The sequence below is a fragment of the Leptonychotes weddellii genome, chromosome 2 (assembly GCF_054177405.1).
Source record: "Leptonychotes weddellii isolate Sample4059 chromosome 2, ASM5417740v2, whole genome shotgun sequence".
Taxonomy (NCBI): Eukaryota; Metazoa; Chordata; class Mammalia; order Carnivora; family Phocidae; genus Leptonychotes; species Leptonychotes weddellii.
In genome coordinates this window covers 177,061,219-177,074,411 of record NC_138370.1, presented here as the reverse complement: position 1 = coordinate 177,074,411, position 13,193 = coordinate 177,061,219, and the positions used below count along the sequence as shown (strand labels likewise).

At 48.9% G+C, this 13,193-nt stretch overlaps 1 protein-coding gene across 2 annotated transcripts in view; it reads left to right on the top strand.

Annotated features, from left to right (window-relative positions):
• The window catches only part of RNF4 (ring finger protein 4), a 34,284-nt gene extending 23,369 nt beyond the window's left edge, over positions 1-10,915 (top strand). The window contains exons 5-7 of one of the 2 annotated variants that reach the window (XM_081812764.1): positions 7,296-7,453; positions 8,060-8,108; positions 8,654-10,915. In XM_081812764.1, the coding sequence (XP_081668890.1) occupies positions 7,296-7,453; positions 8,060-8,108; positions 8,654-8,803 (357 nt within the window). In that variant the 3' untranslated portion in view covers positions 8,804-10,915. Of the gene's footprint in view, positions 1-6,486; positions 6,858-7,295; positions 7,454-8,059; positions 8,109-8,653 lie in introns of those variants that run through there. The other variant, XM_081812765.1, reaches the window with a different exon arrangement.
• Positions 10,916-13,193: the final 2,278 nt, after the last annotated feature.

Below are 13,193 nucleotides of genomic sequence, written 5' to 3'. Positions count from 1 at the left end.
TCTCTCAGTCTCTCTCTCAAATAAATAAATAAAATCTTTAAAAAAAAAAAAAAAAAAATACACTCACCATTTAAAAAAATAAATAAATAAAATCTTTAAAAAAATGGTATTATAAAATTTCCTTTTGTTTTTTGTTTTTATTTGCTAATATAAAGAAATGCAGGGGCACCTGGGTGGCTCAGTTGGTTAAGCGACTGCCTTCGGCTCAGGTCATGATCCTGGAGTTCTGGGATCGAGTCCCGCATCAGGCTCCCTGCTCAGCAGGGAGTCTGCTTATCCCTCTGACCTCCCCCCATCCTGTGCTCTCTCTCTCTCTCTCATTCTCTCCCTCTCAAATAAATAAATAAATAAAATATTTAAAAAATAAAAACAAAGAAATGTAATTGATTTTATCTCTTGATACTTTTTCAATGTAGCGATTCTTAATCTGGAAATCTTTTGGATTTCTGTGTACACAGAATAAATTGTGGTTCTTTTCTATTTCCTTTTTTTATTTTTTAACACACTGGCTAAAGAAAAATCAGCACTGCCTGAATAAAAATGGTGACAGTCCTAGACATTCTTGTCTCATCCCAAATCTGAAGGAATCCTTTCAGACTTGGACCGTTAAATAAGTTCTCTGTGATAGGTTTTATTGCTGTCATTGTTGATGCCCTTTATTAGGATTGGAGAAATTCCCCTCTATTTTCTGTTGGTCTGCAAGTTTCTTCAAGAATCAATGTTGAATTTGGGGCGCCTGGGTGGCTCAGTCGGTTAAGCGTCTCCCTTCGGCTCAGGTCATGATCCCAGAGTCCTGGGATCGAGCCCCGCATCGGGATCCCTGCTCCGCGGGAAGCCTGCTTCTCCCTCTCCCACTCCCCCTGCTTGTGTTCCCTCTCTTGCTGTGTCTCTCTGTCAAATAAATAAATAAAATCTTAAAAAAAAAAAAAAGATTCTCTCCTCCCTCTGCCCCCACCCATGCTTCTGCACGAATGCGCGTGCTCTGTCTCAAATAAATAAAATAAAAAATAAAATGTGCTGCTTCTTAAGTAAAAAAGAATCAGTGTTGAATTTTAATACTTCCACAGAATGATAGTTTTTCCCCTTTCATATGTTGAAGTGGAGAATTACATTGGTTTTTAGTGTTAAACTATAAAATGTTGTGGTCTTTTTATATATTGCCAGATTCTGTTTGCTACTGTTTTATTTATGACTTCTGTCTCTCTTCATGAGTAGAATTGGTTTGTCTGTAACTTTTATCTTGTACACATACCTTATGAGGTTTTTGGTATCAGAGTACTGGTATCTTTATTAAGTGAGTCAGGCACCCTTTTTTCTGTCCTCCGGACTTCCTTGCAAGTTTAGTAGTACCTAGCCTCAAGTTTTTCAGAAGTTGTCAATCTCCTTTAAAATGTTTACTTTTATTGGTATAAGTTTGTGATGTCTTAATGTTCTGTGGAACCCATAGTGATGGCTCCTTTTTCATTTCTTCTGATGTTGGTTGTGTTTTCTGTCTCTAGATTAGTATCACCAGAAGTTTATTAGATCTTTCAGAGAACCAACTTTTAGCTTTGTGGTTCCTTTCTGTGTAAGTTTGTTTTCATTCAGGATAGCTGCTTTTTTTCTTTGAGTTTATTTTGCTGTTTTTCTAACTTACTAATTTTCATCATTTCTTTTCTAATAAATGCCTTTAAGATTATATTTTTAAGCTATATCCTACAGATTTTGTTATTAGTATTATATGTTCAATTCCGTGTACTTATCAAATGAGTATTTAACTTCCAAACATGTTGGGGTTTTAGTTCCTTTTTGTTGTGGTTATAGATTCGTGTTTTTTTGGGTTGATTTTTTTTTTTTTTTTAAGATTTATTTATTTGTCAGAGAGCGCGTGCACACAAACAGGGGAAGCGGAAGGCAGAGGGAGGAGGAGCCCGATGGGTCTGGGGATCATGACCAGAGCTGAAGGCAGATGCTTACTTAATCAACTGAGCCACCCGGGCATCCCATGTTGTTACTGATTCTTTGAATTATTGCATTATTGGTCAGAAAATACATTGTGTGTGTCAGTTCTTTGATAATTCCTGAGACTTTTCTTTGAGCCTGGCTTGCACAAGGTATCTGGCCTTCACTGGATGACCTGCCCCCACAGGTCCTGCCTGGGCTTTGGTTTCGTGGTGAGGCTTTCACAAGTAAGCTTCAGTTTTTGAAGAATCTTCTGTGCTTTCTTTCCCTCTGGATTATTGTATTCCCTTCAGTTTGACCAAGTATGTTCTTGGATGCCTCTTTATTTAAAAATATGTATGTTTTATCTTGTTTTGGTGGTTTTCAGTGGGAAAGTTGATGGAAATACTAGCCTGCCATTTATTGGAAAGCTCTGCTAATATTTTCCATCCTCTTGCTTTCTCACGTGGATTTTCAGAACACCTTTTTTTTTTTTTTTTTTTTTAGATTTTATTTATTTATTTGAGACAGAGAATGAGAGAGAGAGAGCACATGAGAGGGGGGAGGGTCAGAGGCAGAAGCAGGCTCCCTGCCGAGCAGGGAGCCCGACACGGGACTCGATCCAGGGACTCCAGGATCATGACCTGAGCCGAAGGCAGTCGCTTAACCAACTGAGCCACCCAGGCGCCCAGAACACTTTTTTTTTTTTAGGATTTTATTTGTTTATTAGAGAGTGCACGAGCCAGGGGAGGGGCAGAGGAAGAGGGAGAAGCAGACTCCATCCTGAATGGGGAGCTGGATGCCATGCTTGATCCCAGGACCCCAAGATCATGACCTGAGCCAAAGGAAGATGCTTAACAGAGCTACTCAGGCGCCCGCCCCTTCATGAGCATTTGTAGCATATCAGCCTCTGCTTTAGCTACAGGGGGTGACGCATTGATAGAAAAGATTTACTCCTCTCTTTAAGAAACTTGTGTCTTGAAGAGGGAAGATATTGAAAATGGTATTTGCGGGGCGCCTGGGCGGCTCAGTCATTAAGCGTCTGCCTTCGGTTCAGGTCATGATCCCAGGGTCCTGGGATCAAGCCCCGCATCTGGCTCCCTGCTCTGTCTCCCACTCCCCCTGCTTGTGTTACCTCTCTTGTGGTCTCTCTCTCTCTGTCAAATAAATAAATAAAATCTTTAAAAAAAAAATGAAAATCGTACTCACTTAGACTGTTTTCCCTCATTGATTTTCAAAAAAGTGTTGTTGTTTTTGTTGTTTCAAAGAGTTTCTTTTAAAGTCAGGTTGGTTTCCCTGGAATGTCTTCTTGGTCTGTCTCCATGGCATACCAGTGAGTCATGCTATTTGGTTTCGCTCTGTACCCGCCTAGTTCTTCATTCATGAGTCTCTTGAAAGGGTCTGCTTAGGGGCGCCTGGGTGGCTCAATCCTTAAGCATCTGCCTTTGACTCGGGTCATGATCCCGGAATCCTGGGATCAAGCCCCACATCAGGCTCCCTGCTCAGCAGGAGGCCTGCTTCTCCCTCTCCCACTCCCCCTGCTTGTGTTCCCTCTCTTCGCTGTGTCTCTTTCTCTGTCAAATAAATAAATAAAATCTTAAAAAAAAAAGGGGGGGGGTCTGCTTAATAGAAGCTCCCTTACAGGCAAGGACAGAGCCCTGTCCATCTCTGTGGGACTAGTCAAGGGCCTGAGGGGTACCCAGTGACTGCTAGAATGAGTGAAGCAACATAATTCTCTATGAAGAATGAAGGGCTCGGTCACCATGTCCAGGAATCAGGGCAACAGTTGTATGTGGAATCAGACAGGGAACATGAACTCTCACTGGAACCTAACTGTCAGAACCAGTTTTCCTGGTCCTCCTGGCACGGCTGCAGGATTAGGAATCTGTAATTGCATGCTGTGTGCAACTGTTGGAGCTAAAGACTAGCCGCTTACGTGCACAGTGCTTGGAGGTGGCTGTTTTTTCCCGTGTGGCAACGTGCCAAGCTGCATGGGGAGGTCATCGAAAGCAAGTGGCTTGCGGAGCTCCTGGCTGGGGGAGTGTCCTTAGAGATGCCAGGGGTCCGCCTGTCTGCAGAGGACCCCAGGGACTCCTGCTTGGTCTTGTCCCATTTTTTCACCCAGCATATTGGCTGCAGCCCCAGGAGGGACCTAGAATGCCAGGGGTTTTGTCCATTGGTAGAAGAGGGGCTTGTCCTCCCCCTCTGACCAGGGGCCTGTGACGTGGGTCAGCACTTGCAGGTGTTCTGAGGCTCAGCTGTGCTTCAGAAACTCAAAGGGCCTTTGCATGACCGACTTGGAGTCGGGTGCCTACTGCGGGTCATCCATTCTCCAGACATGTCACTTGTCTCTTGGTGCTCTGACCTGCGGTTTATCCCATAGTCAAGAAAGAGAAGCCAGAGGGTCTGATCTCAGGCCACTTGCCACAGTACTAACTCAGCTGTTCAGACCAGGGGTTTTGTTTCTTTTAAAGGCCTCTCGGCCAGATCAGAGGCCCCAGAGCTTCCCCCCACCCTCCACCCCCCCGCCGACCTCCCCTATCCTTCACGCCTCTGTCTCTTGTGCCAGGGAAGCACTGTGCTACCTTCAGGGTCCCAGCCATGAGAACACTTACCGGGGTTCTGGAATTTGATGTGGTTCAGCTGCTGGCTGGAGGGAGCACCAGTCACAGTGTCGCGTGTCCCTCAGCCAGGCTGTGGCACCATTGTTTTCTACCCTTTGGGCAAGCAGCTGCCTCTCTGAGCTTTTGTGTTGAAGATGGGGACAGAGGCATCACCAGTGAGGGGAGCTCTCTGGTCACTATGTATTCATTTACCCAGTAGTTATGTAAGGAGCACCTGTCTTGAGCCTTGAGACGAGGCCGCGAATGTACCTCCCCAGGGGCTCAGGTCTGGCCCAAGCTCGGCACTGCCTGGAAGTGAGCTGGGTCTGACTCACAAGAGCCTGTGGAGACTCCGTTCCCACACACTGCTCGCCGGGGAGCCTGCAGCATCCTATTCCTTCCAGGTGTCTCCACACCTAATCAAGTGACCCATCGTGGCAGATGGAGGCGAGGCAATGTTGGAGCGCTGGAAAGCTGGGATCATCCTCGCCCACAGGAGATTTTCCTTCTGTTCCTGGCTAAATTCAGAGCTCCCCTTTTATAGACTTCATAGGGACTCCACCTCCTGTCAGCCCAAGCTCTTTTTCCAGTACATAATCCCCATGATGAGATTGACAGTCCCCCAAGTTCATAGTCACACTCCAGCCTCCTCTAGGGGGAAGAGGGAGCACCTTCGGTAGCTCCAAGTGTGGGTTATGTTCTCATCTGCACAATGAAGATCTTTATGCTTAGGCCTTCTTCCTTCCCGGGATGGCCGTTTGCATCTGTCAGGGTTCAGGTTGGAAAACTGAATCCACCCTAGTTGTTCTAAAGCATAAATGCATTTTAATACATGGGAAGAGCTGCTTCTTGGTATTGAAAAGGCTAAAGGAGCAGGTCTTTAAGAATAACTCTAGACATCTCAGCCTTGACCCACCATGGAAGCTGTTACCTCTGCCCCAAGCAGAAGGGCAGGAGGTGGGAGCCCACCATCTGCACTGATCTCTTTGGGTTCAAGGAAACACGACCACAGCTCCTTGCCAGGGAGGAGGGGCCCAGGCTGAGGACATTGCAGCCTCTGCCATGATGCCAGCTGTGTCTGCCACCACCACCACCTACAGCAGCTGAAACTGGCCTCTGAGTGTCTCACTGGGGGAACTTGTTTTTTTCTTTTTAAGATTTTATTTATTTATTTGAGAGAGGGAGAGAGCATGAGAGGGGGGAGGGTCAGAGGGAGAAGCAGGCTTCCCTGGTGAGCAGGGAGCCCGATGCAGAGCTTGATCCTAGGACCCTGAGATCATGACCTGAGCCAAAGGCAGTCGCCCAACCACTGAGCCACCCAGGCGCCCCTCACTGGGGGGAGCTTCCTAATTCATGTTCAGAACCCTTGCCACGAGGGAATTGGGCTGGAGGGAGCTTCCGGTTTCTGCAGGGCAGGCTGGCATGCCCTCCACTGTGGGCGTTAGCCAAGAAGGGGTGGGCAGCAGGCCTTTGAACAACAGTCGGGAGCACATTCCTGAAATTGATGGCCTGTGATGAGCAAGAGGGAAAGGGTGTGCTCCTGGTGCCAGGGTAGGCAGACAGGTTTACGAGCTCAGAGGGGATTGAAGAGATGGGGTATGAAACTACTGTAGCAAAAATAGTCCTAGTGTAAGTTTGAATAATGAGATGTGGCCTTGTCAAGTTCTCAGTACCTTTTTCCTGGGCCCAGAGAACACGGAATTGGATTGATCTCAGTCCTTGGTGTGCCACTCATGAGCCGCTGCATGTCCTACTTTGTTTAATTACTTAATTGCTCCCAATAATAAACACTGTAAACCCTCCTCCCAGTAAGGCTCTGCCTTTGGCATAGCCTGCATGGCATACAGGATTCTTACTCTTACCCTTGGCCCCATTGGACAAGGAGAGCATATGGAGCTAATCCTGGGCTCCGTGTCCCTAGTGCCCTGTGACACTTGTTGTCTTGCTTGGTCCTTGCCAGCAGTATGGTGAGCTGTGGGCATTGGTGCCTCTGTTCTCCAGAAGAGAAGTTGACAGCTCCCAGAGGGTAAGTAACTTCCCCAGGTCACAAGGCCAGCAGCTCCCAGACTCACTCAGCACCTGGTGGACAAGGGCAGTGTGTCAGCTGCCGGGAGGCAGAGGCGCCTGGGATGGGCCTTACTGGAGAGGAGAGGTGTACAGATCTCCTGTCGGTGCTGGCTGGGGCAAGTCCTCTCCCTGCACCTGTCCAATCCTGGTCCCCTGAGGATTTTGCATTTGAAACAAGGAATGCTTCAATTTTATCATTTTAGATAAGTTTTTTAAAATATAGAGTATATTATGTCATACTGATTGTGTCTTTCTCTTTTGTTTTCCTCCTTTTTAAAAGATTGTTGACGGTGAGTGGTGTCCTCTTTCATTGGGTTTGGATACAGAATGGACGTGGGTGGGGGGGTACAGCGCTGAAGTCCTTGCCAGGCCCATGGGTGTGAGACTGCTGGGTGGGAAGAAGCCTGCAGTCAGTGCTCTGAGCTTGTTGAGGAGACTGCACTGCTAGTGCTGAACTGCGGTCCCATTGGAGTTTGGAGAATGCTCGCCATCTTAGGCTTTAGACGGCCCCCCAGCTCAGACACATGCTCATGGCAGGGGTGGGGCTCCTGGGAAGACCGGAGGGTGGCCTCTGCGTAGCTGGGTGGGGCTGGGTGGTGGTGGCTGTGCCTCTCGGGTCTGGGACTGGCCTTTCCCAGGCTGGAAGGAGGTGGTGAGGTGATAGGGCTGGGGACCCTGCCCTGAGCATGGACTCCCGTCTTAGAGAGGAGGCGGCCAAGGAGGAACGCGAGGCGGCCACGTCAGGACCACGCCGATAGCTGTGTGGTGAGCAGTGATGACGAGGAGCTATCCAGGGACAGAGACGTGTATGTGACCACCCATACCCCCCGAAACACCAGGGAGGAGGCAGCCACGGGACTCAGGTACCAGCACTCCCACCGCCCTGCTGGCCACATGGGACCCCTTGTCCCCCAGAGTAGGGATCCTCTACCCACCCCCTTCCATTTCTCAGGGGTAGGGTACTGGAAATACTGGACCTTTCCACAAGTTCTGTGAGCCCATGGCTTGAGAAGGTCTTGTCAGAGCAGCCGCCCAGCAGGTGGGTGCAGGTGGGCCTGGATTCAGAGCCAGCTCAGCCGTTCCCAGCGGGACAAGACTGTGCCTGCACTGGCAGGGTGGGTGTGACTAGCCCTGGGCGGGTGGCACACACTCCACCACCTGCCATGCAGAGCAGATCCTGTGGCTCTCCGTGATCTGCAGCAGGAATGCTCGGAGGTGCTAGGCACAGCTCCTGGCCCAGACAGGGAGGCAGAGAGCACAGGCTGTGGGTTTGGGAGGACAGGGCACCTCCAGTTGTCTGCACTTCGGTTCCCCTCTTGCCTCCCCGTTGCACCCCCTTGGGGCCGCTGGCCTTTCTCTAAGTTTCCCGGTGCCTATGCTAAGGGGTACGGGCTGCTTCTATGAAGCCACTTAGAGTAATTGAAAGTTGGAGTTTGCTGAGGAATTGACATGAAGCACTGTGATTTTAGGCCCTCTGGTACTGTCAGTTGTCCGATCTGCATGGACGGGTACTCTGAGGTAAGCAACCTTAGCTGTGTCTTCCTTGCTTCTGGTTTCCACATGGCCTCAGTGAAAGAATGAGATGAGAGAGAGGGTCTTCTCTGTCGGTGGGATCTGAAACCTCCCTTCCGCAGTCAGGCCTGGCTGGCCCATGTTTCTTCTTGGGCCCTGCAGCCTTCACCTCTGGCCCCTGTGTTCCTTGGGCTTCCACGTGAAGTGTGTCCGTCCCGTGCGTTCCCCGTTCCAGCCTCAGCAGAAGCTCCTAGTGCTTCCTGTGGCCCCTGGGCCATCCGGCACTGCCCCAGACCTCCATAGGCCTGTGGGTTCAGGCGTCTGGGGTCCCTCCAACCCTCTTGGGCTGCTGCTGCCAGGAGAGTGGCTCTTGCCTCTGCTCGTGGCTTCAGAGACCCCGCTTGCCTGACCCTCGGAGCAGGTAGGTATCCAGTTCTCCAGACCTGCCCAGCCCTTCCTCCCCTGTCTCAGCAGAAGTGAGGTTCTCTGGGGACTGCTCTTGCTCTGGGACCAGGGCAAACATGAAGGCTGTTCCGTCTTATGTTTCCTAGATTGTACAGAATGGACGTCTCATTGTTTCTACAGAATGTGGCCACGTCTTTTGTAGCCAATGCCTCCGTGACTCCCTCAAGAATGCTAACACTTGCCCAACTTGCAGGAAAAAGATCAACCACAAACGATACCACCCCATTTATATATGAAGTGTGGAGAGCTGCTCAGGAGAGGTGGACGAACAGACAGACAGCCTGGCTGGGTTCTCCACACAGCCTTTCATGGGTTCTCTGCCTCAATTTCCTGAGCTCAAAAAGACTATATTTCAAAAACCAACATCTGATATGTAAACTGCTCTTTTGTTTCCAACCCCCTTAGGCCCTTTCGTTACCTCCAGGTTACAGCTGTGGAGCTGGGGCCAGGGCCGCCCAGGCCGGGGACTTCATCTCTCCTCCTCTGGGTGGTCTGGTTCCAGGGTAGGAGAGAGGGAGTTAGGCACATTGGAACTGAGAATCGTGGTTCTAGCCTCTTTCTGGAACCTGCATGTTTGCCAAGAAATTTTTCCCCATTTGGAAAGTTTGCCCCAGCTTCCTCCTGGCAGTGTCGTCAAGGGGCTGGCCCCGGTCAGAGAGCACGCAGGTCCGCCCAGCTCTCCTGGGCGAGCGACATCGACCCAGGCATCTGTCTGCCACAGTGACCAAGCAAAACAGGGTCCATCCGGCCCAAGGATCCCAGGTGTGAGCACGGCCCTGGAAAGACAACCACTGGACTTTCTCCTCCCTCGAGAGTCAGAGGTCACTCGTGATCCCACCTGCACCTTAGCGTTGATGTGCAGGGATTTCTGCAGATCAAGAGAATCTCTACAGGGCAATTCCCAGGTTCCTAAGAACGAAATGTGCAATAAAGCCTGTTCTTTGCCTCCTTTTCAGCAGCCCAGGAGATGTAGCACTCTCAGTGTCCCCTCAGGGGCCTCACGTTGCCTGTGGAGCAGTGCCTGTCCCACCCCGTCCTATTCACCACCTGTTCTCAGGACCTGAACCCATGTCCCAGAGTTTTTCACCTGGCACAGGCCCTGCGAGCTCTAGAGGGCAGATATGTGGTCGGGTACCCTCTCTCTTTTCTGATAAAATGTATCCTGTTTGCCACATGGCCTCTAGCCCTCAGTTCCTACTGCCTGATGTCTACTCAAGCATCAGTCCTGGGAGGTGGTGGCAGTACCTGCGGCCTTAGCAGCCACCCATGTCCACGCTCTTGTCCAAGTCCTGGCTTCCCGGAGTTTCAGAGTTGGGCCCACCTGCCATTAGCGGGGCTCTTTGGCTTTCACCCACACCCCCGCACCACTGACATTCACTTTAGAAGCTGCTCCTCTGGCCTTTCAGGCTTTGATCCTTTGGGCTTTTGACTGCTCCATAGGTTTGGTTGGCAAAGTATGGTTGGCCTCTCCTCCCCAAGGCAGCCAGATAACAAACGCTCTGCTTAACTTTCTGGGTGTGAGCCTCTTGGTCCTCGAGGAGGAACGGGGTGGCCTGAGCTGCCCTTCACAGCACGGGGCCTGGGGCAGCTAGTGGGGGAGAGGCCTTGCCGTGTCAACTTGCCTCCGCCTCAGCACCCCTCTTTCTCAGAGGGCTTTAAGCCAAACCAACAGCCTCTCCGTGTGAAACATCTTCAAGGTGGAAACGGGGCCTCCTCTGGCTTTGCTAGCAATAACTGACCTTCAGTTTACCCTTCTGAAGGAGCAGGGACTCGGCACAGAATTCACTTTAAACGGGGCTGAAGGAGTGTCCCTCCTCTATGTGAAAAGAAATTTGTTTTATTCTTCATTCTGACTTTTTAACTGTTTGGCTCAGTTCCAGTTAATTTGGATGAAAATAATAATTTTCTACTTGGAGTTGAGGAGGGCAGGACGTCAGTTCTCATCGGCACGATGCTCGGTATGTCTGCCCTCTATTTGGACATCATTGCCATTAAGTTCCTTCTGGGCTTCGTGGAAATTCTTTTGTTATGTTCCAGCAGTACCCAGACTTCAGAAACCCAAGATGACCATGCATCCAAAATCTCCTTTAAGTTTTGTGCTTAAGGACAAATGGTTGATCATAAAGGTGGTATTCCTTCATACTAAATTAAATTGGGAAAAAAAATGTTTAGTTTCTACTATTTAGAAACTGCAAAATAGGAAAACGATAAGAAAAAATCATTTTCCTTTCTTCATTGTACATAGTTCAAATCTTTCTTTGTTACATTTAAACTATATCCATGTACATCAGTCTGTTTCGGACTCCTCTGCTAGTGTTACAGATGGAAATAAAACCATTAATTTGAAACCAGATTTCTTTCGTGCATTCATTTGCTCTCTGGGATGGATTTTCTCCCCTTTTGCCCAAGATGTGTGATTCCTGTCTGCCTCCAGTTTAGCATATTTTGTCAGAGTGTGCAGGAAATCTGCTTGTCTGGCTACTGATCCAGAAACCAGCAGGTGAGAGAGGTCATTCTTGGAGGGGTACCACGAGTCTAGGCCCTGGGATCCTTCAGCAGAATCTTTACCTTGGCCCTAAGTGAGGCTGGTTGTGGGGCTGTCTGACCAGTGCCGGCTCAGGAGAGGGCCTCTGAGCAGCCTGGACTCATATGGACCTGGGATTCTGACAGCGTGGTGCACCCCTGCCTCAGCCACCCAGACGTGGTCGCCTTCCACTCTGGGGCGGGGCGCAGGGGGGCATGGTATGCTGGTCAGTGTCCTGGGTGATCAGTGCCGGGAAAGCTGGAAAGAGGGAGTCGGTTTGGGATTCCCAGGCAGTTGGTGCTGGCAGAGCTTGCCTTCCACCATGCCTGTCGAGTGGCCCCAGAGATGGAAAAGGTGAACGTGCTGGCCGCCTGGAGCGCAGAGGCCCTACCTTCAGTTGGAGACAAGTTAGATCAGAGGGAAATGCAGTTACTCAAACACTGTTTAATTTTCATGCCCTGGTATTGCACTTGGCTCTGGTGGGTGTTGAGAAACCCATGTATATCGCTGCCCTCCTGGGGTGTACATTCCTTGAGGGCAACTGTGTCCCGTGTGTCGTCGTCTCCCCCCGCCCCCGGCCAAGCCAGTGAAAAGTCAAAATGCAAACGTCAGTTACAGGGGTCCTGGGAGAGCAAGAGGGGATGGTAAGCTGCAGTCCTTAAGGTTTGAAAGTACTCTAGGGAAAGAAGAGGTAATTTACATTAACGTCCCTTGATTTTTTTTTCCCCCCAATGTACGACCACCTTGCATTTCTTGGATAAATCCACCTTGTTCATGATGTTTTCTTTCTATATATTACTTACTTTGTTTTGCCAATATTGGGGGAGTTTTTTGAAATCCATGTTTGTATATAGTTACAGTGACCTATGATTTTCTTACTCTTTGCCAGGTTTTGGTTTCACTTAGGCTAGTTCCCTACAAAGAGACTAGAGTTTTCTCTATGTCCTGATTTTGGATTATTACCTTGATTGAAATGGAACTCATAAATAAGATCTCTGAACTGTTGCTTTCATTGAAGAAAGATTTTAAAATACTGATTTGAGGGGCGCCTGGGTGGCTCAGTTGTTGAGTGCCTGCCTTCAGGTCAGGTCATGGTCCGAGGGTCCTGGGATCGAGCCCTGCGTCCAGCTCCCTGCTTGGCTGGAAGCCTGCTTCTCCCTCTCCCACTCCCCTTGCTTATGTTCCCTCTCTCACTATGTCTCTCTCTGTCAAATAAATAAAATCTTTTAAAAAATAATAAATACTGATTTGATATTTTTCAAATGTTTGAGAATACACATTTTTGTCAGTTTTGTTAAGTTGCCAGTTTCTGGGAATTCATTTCATCTCTACAAGAGTATGAGCAAAAAATTGTTCATAATCTCTTACAAGCTGATCTCTAGCATCTTTTTATCATTAGTATTTATGCCTTTTTTATTAGAGATTTGTCAGTTTTATGTTCTGTATATGTTAATTCCACATCGAAATCCTTTTTGGGTCTAATTCTGAAGTCTTATTCTTGCTGGCTCACTCTAATGACTTCTTCCTTTGTGTGTTTTGTGAGCAACTTCCTCCCTTATTTTGAGCCCATGTAACTTGGTACACAATCTGAAAATTCGGGGCGCCTGGGTGGCTCAGTCGTTAAGCGTCTGCCTTCAGCTCAGGTCATGATCACAGGGTCCTGGGATCGAGCCCCGCATCGGGCTCCCAGCTCCGCGGGAAGCCTGCTTCTCCCTCTCTCACTCCCCCTGCTTGTGTTCCCTCTCTCGCTGTCTTTCTCTCTGTCAAATAAATAAATAAAATCTTTAAAAAAAAAAAAACCTGAAAATTCTTTGAGAACTGGAATGAAGGTGGGTGTTCCTCCAGAAAATATTTGCCTTTGCTTTTATGAGGTACTTAAGGTTGTTAACCAACATAAGGCCATTATATTTATCACTTATGCCACAAACAGCACACAAAAAAAGCACACTTCACTGAATTACCTAAAAAAGTATAGCTCAGTGCACCTGGATGGCTCAGTCTTTAAGCGTCTGCCTTCAGCTCAGGTCATGATCCCGGGGTTCCGGGATCGAGCCCCACATCAGGCTCCATGCTCAGCAGGAAGCCTGCTTCTCCTTCTGCCT